At 53.6% G+C, this 15,059-nt stretch overlaps 3 protein-coding genes and 1 long non-coding RNA gene across 4 annotated transcripts; 3 read left to right on the forward strand and 1 right to left on the reverse strand.

Annotated features, from left to right (window-relative positions):
* The first annotated feature begins 118 nt into the window (after positions 1-118).
* On the forward strand, positions 119-1,805 carry TRAPPC1 (trafficking protein particle complex 1). The gene is made up of 5 exons (XM_029212190.1): positions 119-171; positions 282-380; positions 533-603; positions 953-1,091; positions 1,388-1,805. The coding sequence occupies exons 2-5, from the start codon at positions 282-284 to the stop codon at positions 1,514-1,516; spliced, it is 438 nt and encodes a 145-aa protein (XP_029068023.1). The 5' UTR covers positions 119-171; the 3' UTR covers positions 1,517-1,805.
* Positions 1,806-2,409: 604 nt separating this feature from the next.
* Positions 2,410-9,449, forward strand: KCNAB3 (potassium voltage-gated channel subfamily A regulatory beta subunit 3). The gene is given in 15 exon segments (XM_029210874.1): positions 2,410-2,916; positions 2,918-3,027; positions 4,341-4,384; positions 4,474-4,511; positions 4,751-4,830; positions 6,142-6,186; positions 6,288-6,332; positions 6,544-6,587; positions 6,786-6,872; positions 7,147-7,232; positions 7,379-7,499; positions 7,584-7,678; positions 7,755-7,875; positions 8,046-8,134; positions 8,442-9,449. Coding segments are annotated over 15 exon segments (1,215 nt in total). The 5' UTR covers positions 2,410-2,784; the 3' UTR covers positions 8,520-9,449.
* On the reverse strand, positions 7,999-11,876 carry LOC114888642. The gene is made up of 3 exons (XR_003791830.1): positions 11,749-11,876; positions 10,640-10,674; positions 7,999-8,128 (listed from the first exon to the last, which is right to left on the reverse strand). It is a non-coding gene; the product is annotated as an uncharacterized LOC114888642 (long non-coding RNA).
* Positions 11,877-12,480: 604 nt separating this feature from the next.
* On the forward strand, positions 12,481-15,040 carry RNF227 (ring finger protein 227). The gene is given in 4 exon segments (XM_029210875.1): positions 12,481-12,593; positions 12,595-12,871; positions 12,873-12,993; positions 13,092-15,040. Coding segments are annotated over 4 exon segments (567 nt in total). The 3' UTR covers positions 13,148-15,040.
* The last annotated feature ends 19 nt before the right edge of the window (positions 15,041-15,059 follow it).

Raw genomic sequence — 15,059 nt, forward strand, 5'->3', positions numbered from 1 at the left:
CTTCTGGAGCCGGAGAGCCTGGACGCGCGTGCGCGTATCCGACGGCCACGGATTGGCTGAGAGAGGTATAGGGGCGGGGTTATTTCTCCGCCGCTAGAGTGTGTAGACCCGGTGGGGCGGGGCTCCGCGGAAACCGGAAGTATCGAGTGACGGGCACTCGGAGAAGTTCCGGTGAGTTCGCGGGAGGGGTCCCCGTCTGCTTGGAGGGATCCCGGGCTAAGAACTGGAGCCTACGGGGTGTGGGCGGTCCCGGAGTGAGGCTCACATTCTCTGCCCTGCAGATGACTGTCCACAACCTGTACCTGTTTGACCGGAATGGAGTGTGTCTGCATTACAGCGAGTGGCACCGCAAGAAGCAAGCGGGGATCCCCAAGGAGGAGGTGACGAGAGGGCCCCGCGCAACCCGGGTGACCTCACATCTCCAAATGCACATTGTCCCAGTCCAGCTTCTTCTCTCCAAACCCTGGCTCCTTCCCACCCCAACCCTGGCTCCTTTAAAAACCGAGAGCTAACTCTGCCCCTCTCCCTCCAGGAGTACAAGCTGATGTACGGGATGCTCTTCTCTATCCGCTCGTTTGTCAGCAAGATGTCCCCGCTAGACATGTACGCGTAGTCAGAAGGGTTGTTGAGGGAGGGAGGGAATTTGGGGGTGGGGGAAACTTTCTGGAGTGGAAGGGGCTTTGGCCCCCAGAGAGGGTAAGGAGACAGGGAGAGAGGCTGAGTCCGGGGCGAGAGTGCAGTAGCTGGCAGGAGCGGCGGTGGGGAAGATCTGAAGGTAGAGAGGTTGGGCAACGGGGCTAAATTGAGGGGTGAAGATGGGAGGTGTCTTTAGTCAACCAGGCTCCTACAAACGACATGTTTAGAGAAGAGGGAGTCAATCTAGAGGAGATCAGAAGAATCTCTTTGGGAGAGATTTCGCTTCTATTCCTTAACATCCTCCTCATCTCTGCAGGAAGGACGGCTTCCTGGCCTTCCAAACTAGCCGTTACAAACTCCATTACTATGAGACGCCCACTGGGATCAAGGTTGTCATGAACACTGACTTGGGCGTGGGACCCATCCGAGATGTGTTGCACCACATCTACAGTGCGGTCAGTGCCAGCCCCTCGGACCCTTCCGCCAAAGCTTCAACAGCCATGGCCACTTAGAGCCCCAAGACTCCTTCAGCTTCCCTGCCCTAATCCTACTGTATTGTATCTCTATTGAAGTCAGACTTCTTGGGACCCTTTAGGTCCTTATACACTCCCACCACCAGTTTCTCCCCAAGGAGGGTTTGCCTTCCAGCCCTTGATCGCTGTGCATTCACACACCCTTGAGGTTATAGTAGGTTTGGGGTTCAAAACAAGAAGTGTTCAAAGCCTGGCTCTAACACCCTCCCCCTCCACAGCTGTACGTGGAGCTGGTGGTGAAGAATCCCCTGTGCCCGCTGGGCCAAACTGTGCAAAGTGAGCTCTTCCGCTCCCGACTGGACTCCTACGTCCGCTCTCTGCCCTTCTTCTCCGCCCGGGCTGGCTGAAGGAAGCACTCTACCTCACCCCTCAGAAGAATCCCTGTCTGTCTGGGGCCCTTTGTTTCACCAGAGGGCCCCTACTGGCAGCCCCACGGCCCCAGCTCCTCCATCCCCGTCAGGCCCCTTGGCAGCCCTCCCAGGGGAACAGCCTAAAAAGCCCTCCATGGTGCCCTTCCCATCACAGGAAGAAAGCCTACTGGAGTCTCTACACCTCCAAACCAGGCCCTCTCTCCAGTTTTATCCCCTACCTGACGCTGGGAGAAGTACAGAATAAACTTTTTATCACCCTCTGCGACCTGAGTGTGTTAGTTTCAGTGGTCGATCGGGGCCTGCCCCTCTCATGAAGGCGTGAACCAGGGTGTTCACGTCCCCTGAGCCAGCAAAGAGGCTTTGTCCACGGGTTTCTCAACAGCGGCACTATTGACGTTTGGGGCTGGATAATATCTTGGTGTGTGTGTGTGGGGGGGTGCTGTCGTGTACTTTGTTCTGGCCGCCACTCACTAGATGCTGGTAGCACGTCTCCATGTCTTTCTCTTTCTCTCTTTCTCTCACACGCGCGCGCGCGCGCGCGCGCGCACCCAGATCGTGACAGTCAACAATGTCTCCAGATCTTGCCAAACGTCCCCTAGGGGAGAAAATACCTCACTGATTGAAAACCACTGGGTTGGGGGAAGGCCGACTGGCCTCGGGGTGCAGAGAGTAGAACCACCCTCCCGGTTCTGCTCTCCGGTTCCTGTGAGCCCACAGAACACCCAAGCTGCGGAGCTCCGGAAGGTGGGGCTTATGCAGATGAGCGGCAGGTTTTGGCTGGGAGGCGGGCGTCTTTATGCAGATGAGGGGGCGGTGTCTGCATGTTGATAAGCTGGGCCCGCAGCCGACGCGGCTGGGAGTCTATCGGGTCCCGCTGCGGTTCGGGCTGAGGTGGCATCTCTCTTCCGCCCCCCCCGTCCCTAAGTTCCTACCCTCCGAGGATAGCCCTCGACCTTTACCCTCGTCCATTTCCCCCTCTCCTCCCTGCGCCAGTACCCCCGAATCCTAATCGCTCCACTCGTGGCGCCCCCCCGCGTTTCTCCTCTCCGCCGCAAACCCCGCGACCTCCAGCAGCCCGCCCCCGCGAGCCGGATCCTGCCTGGCTGCTCCCGCCGCAACCTCCTCAGCCTTCCCGCTCTTCTAGGGCTCGCGCCACTACACCCCCGGGTGTCTCCCCTCGGGCTTCCCGGTTCCCTCCTCCTCCCGCCCCCTCGGAGCCCCCTCCCTCGCCTTGGCCAGCCGGCATGCAGGTGTCTATCGCATGTACCGAGCAGAACCTTCGCAGCCGGAGCAGTGAGGACCGTCTGTGTGGACCCCGGCCGGGCCCCGGGGGCGGTAATGGCGGGCCGGTCGGCGGGGGGCATGGGAATCCTCCGGGGGGGAGGAGGGTCGGGCCCCAAGGCCCGGGCCGCAGTGGTCCCCCGACCCCCAGCGCCCGCTGGGGTCCTCCGAGAGAGCACCGGCCGAGGCACTGGCATGAAATACAGGTATGGGGGTGGCCGGGCAGCCCGCCACATCTGCTCCCCTTTCCTGACCCCTGAGGCTTCCTGGGATGCTTCCAGAACCCCCTCAAACTTCGCTAAGAAGGTCCCGGCTCACTCCATCTCCTCTTCCCATCATTGGCACTCCCTTACTTGGGCCCTCTCTTGCTCTCCGTCCATACCCCCGACTAGTAGAAAATCAAGTTTACCAAGGTTGACTAGGCCTGTCAGACCCAGGGGATACTCCTAAGCTTCCCTCCTTACCCTCAGGAAGGCGAAGGATGCACGGATCTCCAGGCTGCACACCCCCACCCCCACCCCCCGGGATGAAGTGTCCTTGGGTCGTGTCCTGGGAAGGTGGGGGAAGGAAACGGCTTCTCACGGTGGCCTGCTCAGTGTGCCTGACCCAGATACTGCCCCCACATGCCCCAAGGTCTCCTGCAACCCTTCTTGGTGGGGAGGGAAGTGGGGCCCTTGGAAGGATGGACCACATCTCTCAACCCCCTGCTGAAGGACAGGGGCCATGTGGGTAAGGTGGACGGAAATGTAACCGACTTTATCTCAGAGAACCGCTGGGCTCTCAGGACTACCAGTAGGGGGGAGGGGAGGGGCTCCTGCTTGAGAGTGAGCAGAGGTCACTGATCTGACCTGGCTTTGTCACTTGAGGAATTTGATCCCCTCCATGTGGTGGCCCTGATTGGACGGCCTGGGTGGCGGGTCCTTGGGAGGAGGGGCTCTCCTGGTTTGAAGACAGACTTCACAAGCCAACAGGAGCAGAGGGAGTAGAGAGGGGAAGAGGGGGAACTGGTCTTACCTCTCATACTCTCCACCCAGGTGTCCTACCTGCTTTTGTTGGAGGCCCCCCTGCCTAGCCTATCCGAGGATCCTTGCCTGCCTGAGTGCCTGAACTTGGCTTGGTTTACCCCTTCCACCCCAGTGTCTGCCCTTTAGCACAGCACTCTCTGATGATCTGTTTTCACAAACTCATCACAATTAGCCAGTCGCATTCCTCCCAGCCAACCCCCACCCTCGACTCTACACATCCCAGAGATGACTCAAATAAACACAAGACCCACCAGCAGAAACGCTAAGCAGGCAGCGCATCTTCAATGTGATAGGAGGGAACAGAGGCACTGGACAGTGGCTCCAGAGGAACAGTCATTATTTGTTCACTTATGCTATGGCCATAGCACTGCCCAATTCAGTGGGCTCACTGAGTCTAGCTTCTTTGGACTGAGAGGAAGGAGACGAACTGGAGGCTGATAATCTATGTTCCTAATGGAGGCTCTACCCCTTCCTTCTGCCTCTGTGTCCTGCAGGAACCTAGGAAAGTCTGGTCTTCGGGTATCCTGCCTTGGCCTAGGTGAGTTAGAAAGAAGAGGAATTAAGGGAAGGGGAGTTCTTTCATGGCTTGCCCCCACAGGTCTCACCTGCCTGGCTTCTCTCTTGCAGGTACCTGGGTCACATTTGGTTCTCAGATCTCAGATGAGGTATAAGTGATGGGACCTAGAAGCAGGGTGAGGGGGTATGAGAGAACCAAAAAGGGGGGAAATGGACTTGCATAGGGGTTTGGACAACAAGCATGGGGAACGGTGGACCTGAGGTTGGAGGATGGGGAAAGGGGAGTGAATGTGGAAACCAAGGTTGAGGTCTGATGGGCTAGAATGCCGTAAGGAAGGTAACTGAGAGGCTGGTTGCTGGTCTTCAACTTTTTCTCTCACCATCCTAGACAGCAGAGGATGTGCTGACAGTAGCCTATGAGCATGGCGTAAACCTGTTTGACACCACCGAAGTGTATGCAGCGGGAAAGTAAGGACTGGGGTGAAAGACTTAAGTTAAACTGGGAAGGCTGAGAGAATATCAGGGCTTTTTGGTTTCCCCCCTAAAGAACCCTGGGAATTCTGCATCACTAAGTTCCAACCTTTCAGCCAATGGGGCCCCAAAGCATTATGGGAAGTGTAGTCCCAACATCTGTCTCTCTCCAGCTTTGAGGGCAATGGGGCATACTGTGCAGTCAAAATGAAATAAAACAAACAACTATTTCCTGCACATCATTTATGTGCAACTATGTGAGGATGACAAAGATAAATTTCAAACATACTATACCACAGCACACATGGCTTCACGCTGCAAATAGTAAAAACCTAGGATGACTACTCCTGCCTCTTCTTCTGGCAAACTCTTCTGCTTATCTTTAAGACTTGTCCCAGATGTCAGCTCTTCCAAGAAGCCTTTGCCCAACTCCCCAAAGTTGGTCACTATCCCCGTCAGCTCCCAAAGCACTTTACACTACCCTCTGACACAGAGTTCATCAATTACTCGTTTACAAGGCCATATTCACTGCTCACCTGGGAGGCTCCTCCCTCCACAGAACTTGTCTTGCTCTTTCCCACGTCACCTAAGTACCTATGCAGAGCCTGTCACAGAGCAGGTATCTGATTGAAGGATGACATCAATATGCCCTCAAAAAGCTCACAGTCTAAGTGGTTAAACAAACCAACCAAAAGACAAGGAGATACGAAAGATTAAATAACAGTAACACTTCAGTAAGAGCCCACCATAACTTAAGACTTGTCACACATTAACTCATGATTAAGTGTCAAAAAATTGTGTAGCCAATAAGAGCTATGGAAGCTGACAAGGACTGACCATAGACTACAGCAATCAGAGAACATTTTCCTTAGAATGAGGCAGAATCCAAGCTAAATTTTGGAGGACCAAGCTAAATTTTGGAGGATGGGTGGAACTTTGCAAAGACTAAAAGAAGGGGGAGAGCAATACAAATGGTTGGAACCAGACGAGGCAGTGTCCTCCCTGGCTCCACTGTAGTTGGTCCCTCTTCTCTCATCCTATTCTATCCCTTCAGCACCCAGAACAGAGCTTGGTACACAGTGATGCACAGCTGACATTTGTTGAATGAATGAGTGAAAATGATACGACTATAACCCTAGATTGGGAGCCCCTCTTACTTAGTCTAGGATGGGGCTGACAGCCCAATGGGCTCCTCGTTTATGCTCCATTTTACAGGAGAGGAAATTAGTTGAAGGGAAAGGTGGGGAGGAAGGAAAGAAACTGATCCACTTTGGAGGGGTCAGTGCTTCTACACTGTCTTCCTTCCAGGGCTGAAAGAACCCTAGGCAACATCCTCAAGAGCAAAGGTTGGAGGTAAGACATGTTGGGTGGGTGGGGAGGGCCAGGAGGTTGCTGGGGACATGATCATCCAAAAATCCTTTTCTTGCCCGTTCTACCATTTCTCTTTTTTCCAGGAGATCAAGCTATGTCATCACCACCAAGATTTTTGGGGGAGGACAGTAAGTGGCTGCCTCACAATAATTGGGGAGATCTGCAGAGACTGTGTGAAGGTGCATGGGATGGGGGTGGGGACAGCAGTCCCTGCACCTGCTTCCCCAGGTCTGCATCCTGCCTGTGAGGACCCCTGAAATGCCAGTTCCTCATGATTCCAGGCCAGCCCTGGTCCCTTATCTTTGACACACCTCATCTCTGACTTACCTTTTCCTACAGGGCAGAAACTGAGCGAGGCTTGAGCCGCAAACACATCATTGAGGGTAAGAGTTAGGGGCTGGGAACTGGAGGTGGCTGGGTATGGAAGCCAGAGGAGTTGGGAACATTCTCTGAAGCTCCGAGTCTGAGGCTTTGAATAGGGAAGCTGGGATTTAGGTGGCCATGGCAAAAGGATAAGGTCTAAATTCTTAGGAAACTGAAGCTGAAGAGCTTACCTTCCTCGCCCCATGCTTTTACCCCAGGCTTGCGAGGATCCCTGGAACGCCTCCAGCTGGGATATGTGGACATCATCTTCGCCAATCGCTCAGACCCCAACAGTCCCATGGAGGGTAAAAGCAGCACCCCAACCCTGACAGCCCTTCAAAATTGAGCACTTCTAAAACCCTCAGCAGAAGCCAGCCCCTGCTCAGGAGGCCTCCCAAGCTCCACAGTAGAGGCTCAGACCCCAGGACTTGGACAGGGAGGGAGGTGAAAAGCAGATACCAACCTCTCTGACTCCACAGGGATGAGTGGGGCCTTGGTGGGGCAGGCAGAGGTCTGCAAATCTGGAACCCAGGATGCCAGGGGTCTGACAGTGAGGCTCTCCCTCTCCTATGTGCCTAGAGATTGTGCGAGCCATGACCTATGTCATCAACCAGGGCCTGGCCCTATACTGGGGGACATCCCGATGGGGGGCTGCAGAAATCATGGTGAGTATGCCACCCACCTCGCCGTCCTACAACTTGTTCCCACTTTTCACATGGCCACTCCAAACCCCACTCTACTGGAGGGGGGGGGGAGTGGAAGAAAATGGAAGGAGTGCTCTGACCCCCATCTTTTCCCCACCCCAACCCAGGAGGCCTACTCCATGGCCAGACAGTTCAACCTGATTCCTCCAGTGTGTGAACAAGCTGAGCACCATCTGTTTCAGAGAGAGAAGGTGGAGATGCAGCTGCCAGAGCTCTACCACAAGATTGGTTCGAAGTCCCCTCATCCCTACCTTTCCCTCGGCCTCACCATCACCTAGATCCCTTTCCCACATCCAATCCTCTTCCTCTTAGGTGTTGGCTCAGTCACCTGGTCCCCTCTGGCCTGTGGCCTCATCACTAGCAAGTATGATGGGCGAGTCCCAGATACCTGCAGGGTCAACATCAAGGTGAGATCTGGGGCTCAGGACGGCAGGAGTGGGCTATCTGAGGAGTCGTCTTTTGCTGATTCTCCTTGGCCTCCAGGGCTACCAGTGGCACAAAGACAAAGTGCAGAGTGAGGACGGCAAAAAGCAACAAGCCAAAGTCATGGACCTTCTCCCCATCGCTCACCAGCTGGGCTGCACCGTGGCGCAGCTTGCTATTGGTGAGACACTGCCAGCCCTGGACCCTGCAGAGGCCTTGTCTCCTCCTGAGATGCTACCAAACCGCAGACTGGTTTGTCTCTGGGGAGGACCCTCTTCCTCGGAGACACCTCTGAAGTCTGCGTGCTCACTGTTTCCCACCAGTTCTTTTTTATTTCCTTCTCTGGCCCAGCGTGGTGTCTCCGCAGTGAGGGTGTCAGCTCGGTCTTGCTGGGGGTGTCCAGTGCAGAGCAGCTGATTGAACACCTGGGCGCCCTGCAGGTGAGGGGGGAGGGGTGGGGGGGGCAGTGGGGGGGTGTGTCAGAGCCAGAGCCCATCTCTGTCCCCTGCCCCAGCACTCAAGCAAGGCCTTGCTGTCCAGCCCAGAATGGGCCTGTGAGGTCACCCACTACAATGTCCTCGCTTGGCAAATGAGAGGTCCCAGGGTGAGACGGTGAGGCAGGGGCACAGCTGCGACTCTTTCCCTGCCACCTGGCTTCGCTGTGCGGCTCCCCGGGTTTTCGAACCTCATTCCCTTGTTCAGCACCCCTGCATGCACTGCCCTCTCCACCACCCCATTCAATTCCAGGTGCTGAGTCAGCTGACCCCGCAGACGGTGATGGAGATAGAAGGGCTCCTGGGCCACAAACCGCATCTCAAGAAATAGTCCGTCGGGGGCGCAGGGACCCAAACCGGAGACGCTGCACCCTCCCAGGACCGCTTCCCGCCCCCGCCTCCCTCCCGCTCCGGATCCCTCCACGCAGCGGCCGGAGCCAGGGAGGCCCCGCCCACTAACGAGTTCCGGGCACAGTAGCGAAAGCATGAACAAAGCCATATCCTCCCGCAGTGGGGCTTGAGAGGGAAAGTAGTCCGCCACCCCCTATTGCGTCCTCCTAGGCCTCCCTGCTAATCCTGGGCATGAGCTACTGGGCTGTCCCCTCTCTGCCACTTGGCCTCGCTCCCTTCTCTCTTCCCCTAATCGCCGAGGCCCAGGGGGAAAAAAAAGGCAGATACAAGACCCATGCAGAGTACCTCAAAAGTGGCCCTTGAAATGTCATCAAGGGGTAACAACCTAATATGAAGTGAGTTTTGATGTCATCTGGGACAAAGGAGATGGGGCTCTTACATTCGTTACAAAGGAAGCCAGGCTGGTCCTGGCAGGAAGTAAATGATAATCTTTGGGAAACTAGGACCCTGCCTCAGCCAGGAGGTGGAGGAGGGCTTAAAACCACAAAAAGTGTTGATACTTTGTTCTTGTCAGAGAGGGGTAGGGTGGGGAGTGCAGTGACAAAGCACTGACGAGGGAAAACTGACGGCCGATGTATGGCCTGTCCTGGCACAAGTGGCCAGGGAAGCCCTTGGAAAGTACGGTTGGGCCGCAATTCGCAGGAAAAGGTGACAGCCTTTAGGTCACGGCAGAGAAATGGGGCTGACATAAAAAGGTCTGGGGATAAACTTTTGATCCTTGAGCAGGACTCCTACCCGGGAGTGGAGGACTGTAGTCTTCCTCCTGGCAATAATCTTAAAGCAATAATGATGGCCCCTCTTGTGTAAGACTTCCCAGGGAACTGTAAATAAAATCTCAGCTTGATCATCACTTACCGCGTCTGAAATTGCTGGGGGCTGAGAGGTTAGGATCTCAGTCTCACGTATCTGGGCCTCTAGCACCCTGCCGTTAGAAAGGTCCAGCACTACCTTTCCACTGCTCCTTTACCTTAGTGACCCAGGCGTCATGCTCCTAGTCACTGCTCTCATCAAGGACCCAGGCACCTGATCCTCCAGGCCACAGCTTTCTTCCTTAGAACCCACAGGCCTGACTTCATAGCTTTGTTGCTCCTCCCTCTGATGCTCACTCTTACCCTTGTTTTGTTTTTTTGTGGTTTTTTTTTGCGGTACGCGGGCCTCTCGCTGTTGTGGCACGAACCCGTGTCCCCTGCATCGGCAGGCGGGCTCTCAACCACTGCGCCACCAGGGAAGCCCCCTTGTTTTGTTTTGAAAGTTATATTAGCCATTCGTCTTGTTTCCCTCTTGCCTGATACCCACACATACGCCAATGAACTATCTAGGTGGTTTTACTGTGGCTGAGGGGGAGGGGCTGTTCTGAGGTTGAGGCTTTGGGATTTGGGGAAGGAGAGGTAAAATGAAAACCGGTCTATGGTTGAAATGATACAGAGACAGGGAAAAGAAATATTATAAAGAAAAGAAAGAAAACAAGTCAAAGATCAGGTGTGAGAGTGGTGGAAAAGCAGAAGCAAATGGGATTATGTCGGAGCCTTACCCTTATTCTTCCCCAAAGAACTCTGATTTCCCTGGGACACAAAGTGGGTGGAAAGTTATAACCTTTAAAGATCACAAGGCAGGGTAGGATGAGCTCTGCCTCCCTTAAAAAATATAACCTCACCGGGCTTCCCTGGTGGCGCAGTGGTTGAGAGTCCGCCTGCCAATGCAGGGGATGCAGGTTCGTGCCCCAGTCCGGGAAGATCCCACATGCCGTGGAGCGGCTAGGCTCCTGAGCCATGGCCGCTGAGCCTGCGTGTCCAGAGCCTGTGCTCCGCAACGGGAGAGGCCACAACAGTGAGAGGCCCGTGTACTGCAAAAAAAAAAAAAAGAAAAGAAAAAAAATATATATATATATATGAAACCTCACCATCTCCCTTCTTCCCATCCTCACCCTTCCTTGATCCCGAAGCTGGGAGAGCAGAATAAAACCAATTTTCAAAAGAGAGAAGTCAGCAGCATGCCATTTACTGGATTAGCAGCCAACGGCATCAACTAATGAATACTTACATCCACTCCTATCATCTCCCACTCATTTTGGAAGACTGTGGAGGAAACAAAGAGGCAAAAATGTGTGACTATTGTTAGTTATTCTGTAACAAACATACAAGAATTTATAAATTCAAAATAGTACTCTCCTTAAACAGTTACCTTGGAGGGTTGTGCACTTATTTTAATGATGCCTACCCCATTGCTCAAAACATTTAAAAAAGTCCTCTTAGAATTACCTTCAGAGGCAGTTAGAAACCCCTTGTAAGGAATCTTCCTTTATTGTCACACCTCGTTTACGATATATATATATATATATATATAATTTATTATTATTATTATTTTTTGGCCGTGCTGCATGGCTTGCAGGATTTTAGTTCCCCCTGGCAGGGAAAGAGTCCTAACCACTGGACAGCCAGGGAATTCCCTTGTTTACCATATTTATCACTCACCTCGTTCATTAATTTAACAAGTATTTATCTGTTGAGTCCTACTATGGCAAAGCACAGGGACACAGTGGTGAACAAAACCAGACTCAGAACAACCATTGTGAAGTTTACAGATGGGAAAGGCAAAGAAGTAACAAGTAACCCCCAAACACACACAAACTTTGGTTGTCCAAAGTCCAGAGGAAAGCACGTGGTGTTACCAGAGTCTACAGTGGGTATTTCACACAGTGAGGCTGCATGGAGAGCTGAAGGTTGAGTGGGTGTTACTAAGGTGAAAGCAACAGGGTTTAAAAAAAAAAGAAAAGAAATGGGTGTTGGAAACGTTGGGTGCCAAGAAGTTAAAGTAAACACAACATAGGCTGGGTCACAGGCTACTAACAACAGCTAATATATGGTGTGTTTACTGTGTGCCAAGTATCATTCTAAGCACCTTAGAATCAGTATATAAGCTGATTCAATCCTATTATCATCCACATGTTATAGATGAGGAAACCAAGTCCCAGAGAAGTTAAGTAACTTGCTCAAAGTGTCACAACTGGTAAGCAGGCTCTAGAGTCCGTGCTATGAACCTCCACAACAGAATCTGGACCGCAGGTCCAGGAGAGGAGGGTGAGGCTGCGGCTGGGGGATGGGTGTGGCACCGTGAGGGAATGTGGGCTGTGAGTACTGTGTCCTGTTTACCTGTAGCAGAAGTCACACCCCTGAGTCAGAGCTCAGGCTGGGCTGCGTTGCTGGAGCCATCATGGTGTGTGGGTGTCCAGGCCCGGCTACTCAGTAAGGATAGGATTCCCAGCATTCCTAAGGCCGTGGTCCTGGAATCTAGGGCCCTCCTTAGGCTGAGATTTCACCTGGGAGTTAAGCAGTTTGAGAATAAAATTTGGGAAGCCACTCTTACAAGAACACAGGGAGGTCGTATATAACAAGGAAAATTGAGGGCAACATCTGCTCAAACGCCCAGAAGCCCACTAAAGATTGGGCAGAATGGGCGGTGTCACTGGCTTACGAAGTACGTTTGGGTGGTTTGTGAAAGAGTGTGAGAAACCCTGTGCCAGTGGCTGAGGGCCCGGGCCCAGGAAGGGAACTGGGGATTTGCACACAGTAGAATTAAGGAACGCTGGTTCTGCGTGGGGGATAAAGGAAGCCATGGACGGAGTGTGTGTGGGGGGCATGCCGCGACTTCCCCTCCCCAGCCCTCGCACCGCCTGGCCCGCTCCCCTCGCTTCGCCATGGCTGGCATTTGGGGTCTCGCACCTCCACCGCCCCCACGCGTGCTGCCGCGGGGAGCGGCCTGACCGCCGCTTGACGCCTCAAGAGGGGCGGGGGTCTCACTATTAAAAGGGGCAACAGGCCTCGGCGCGGGCCCCAGAACAGGCCCGCTCCGTTAGCGACGCCCTCGAGTCCGCGGCGGGCACGATGCAGCTCCTGGTGAGGGTGCCGTCTCTTCCGGAGCGGGGCGAGCTGGACTGCAACATCTGCTACCGGCCCTTCAACCTCGGGGACCGCGAGCCCCGCCGCCTCCCCGGGACGGCGCGCCCGCTGCGGCCACACGCTCTGCACCGCCTGTCTGCGCGAGTTGGCGGCGCGTGGCGACGGCGGCGGGGCGGCCGCGCGCGCAGTGAGTCTGCGCCACGTCGTCATGTGCCCCTTCTGTCGCACGCCCACCCTGCTCCCGCGCGGCAGGGTCACTGAAGTCGCTGTCAACCCGGACTTGTGGTCACGCTTGGAGGCAACAGAGCGGGCCGCGCACGAATCTAATGGGGCGGGTGGTCCAGTTCGGAAAAGCGGTGATGCGGCCGAGAGGCCGATGACTAGGAAACGGAGAGAAGGGGGCGGGGCCTAGGAGCGCGCGATGGCGTGAGCTCCTGCGGCCCTGGGCCCGGGTGCTGGCACCCGCGCGCAGGTGGCGGCGCCCGCTGCCTAGCAACGGTGAGGGGCCGCGCGGGTAGGCAGTGGAGGGAGAGCGCCCCGGAACGCCGGTTCGGCTGCGCCCTTCCGCTGCCACTAATCCTCCTCCTTCCCCCCAGTGCTGTACTGTCCGGAGATCAAGGACTCGGCCCACATGACCCGCTGCACGCTGTAACCGCGGAACCCTGAAGCTACGGCAGAAGAAAGGCGGGAGCTGCATTCTCGGGGCGCGCTGTACTACAAGGAACTGGTGCCAAGCCCACCCCCTGTCATGTCCCGGAGTGTCACGGATGAGGGAGGTGAGCCAAGGGCGGAAGGGAACGCCCTGGGAGGTGTTGATGCTGCGCTGGGGAGGCTCCTAGACGAATCGCCCCCGACTGTGCCAGCCTTGCATATTCAGGATGGAATGGCCCAGGGAGGATAGAAACAAAGTCTACGTTCCCGTGGGAAGCAGACAATTTCCCTAGCTGTGACTTTGGCTTTTGTCCAGGGCAGCTCTGATGTGTGGGAGCAACAGGTCCCATTTTAGCAATTCTGTGTCAATGATTTGAAAGTTTAAAAAAGACGGAACGGGAGAGAAGAGGCTGATTTCCATGTCATATTAATCTCACTTCTCTAGCACCTAAGAAAACTGAGAAAAATAAACCGTACCCCCCCCCACTCCCTCCGCTGGTATGCCTACTAGTTTCCCCCTTCCCAGTACTGTGTTCCTAAAATTGTCAAGACGCATCCCCACCTATGAGATTAGGAGCCTCGCTTCATTTCAGAATCTCCCTTCAACCTGTTAGGGCAGGTATGACGACGTCCAAAGGGCATTTATCCGAGTCACCTCATTAGGGCCTATCAAGGATAGGAGGGAGAGCCATTTGGCTATGGCAGTGAATTGTAAACTTTTGATATTATTTTTACAGCCACAAGGAAACACTGTCACTACTGAAAAAAGATGCTCATCATACAATTTTAAACTTGTGTCCCACATTTAGACATCACCTATTTCAGGGCAGGGGTTCAATTTAAAAGTCCTGTTCGTATCTTGTGATCGTAGAGTTACAGTCAAGGACCAGCAGCATCGGCATGACTGGGAGCTTGTTGGAAGTGCAAAATCTCAGGATTTCACTTCTGACTTACTGAATTAGACTCTGCATTTTAACAAGAATCCCAGGTGATCCATTTAAATAAAAATTTAAGAAGCACTGGTCCAGGTCCTAGACTATGTTACATTTCCCCCTGAGTTAAAAAGGGGAACTTATTAAGAATAAACCTCAATTTTTCTAACTATGTTTTTACCTTTTTCCTTTTGTTAAGTCTCAGCTTAAATATTCCCTCTTTGGGGAGGTCTTTCTCGGCTTTCAATCTGGTGTAGCCCCCTCCCTCACCCTCTGTAATACAATGCCTTGTTTTTTTACTTTTATTTTCTGATATGTGTTTTGTTGGTGTCCTGCACTACAGTGTAAGCTCCATGACAGCAGTGACTAACTTGTGACTGTTGTATCTCCAAGGGCAACAGCAGTGTTTTTAATATGTACTCAATAAATGCTTGTTGGAATTACATTTTTTAATATAATAGCCTCAAAAATTGTCTGGTCTCTCAGCCTCTGAGAAGCTCTGGTAGTGAATACATGTCAAGCTGTAGTGTCCAGCGGTTCAAATCTTTAGCAAGCTATGCAGGTCTGACCCCCCACCCCCCAGCTCCTTTAAAATAAAAGTGTGCTTCTGCAACTGGGAACTGAACCTATGAAGCTGTAGTGACCTCTACTGACTCTTGGCAGAACTAAACAAGCTGAAGGTGGAAAGGACGATCAAAAGGATGAATGGAAGGCAGTTCTGAAACTTATCAGGCACCCCTCCCACTAAACTTCTGTCCAGTAATTCCTGCTATCTCTCTGATCTCAACCTGAGGCCTGTGGAGGTGTCCAGCTGTCACCCTCCATCTCCGCTGAGCTCATCACACTGGGGTGAGGGTTGGAAAAAGAGCCTTGGAGTTGTAGCTGATGATCCAACAAATAAAAATGAGAAAAAGGAAAAGTCACAAGATTTAAAAAAAGAGAGAAATGGGTAATAGGAAATGGCAGGAAGCAACACCCTTT

The sequence above is a fragment of the Monodon monoceros genome, unplaced genomic scaffold (assembly GCF_005190385.1).
Source record: "Monodon monoceros isolate NGI ecotype Baffin Bay Population unplaced genomic scaffold, NGI_Narwhal_1 Super_Scaffold_9, whole genome shotgun sequence".
Taxonomy (NCBI): domain Eukaryota; kingdom Metazoa; phylum Chordata; class Mammalia; order Artiodactyla; family Monodontidae; genus Monodon; species Monodon monoceros.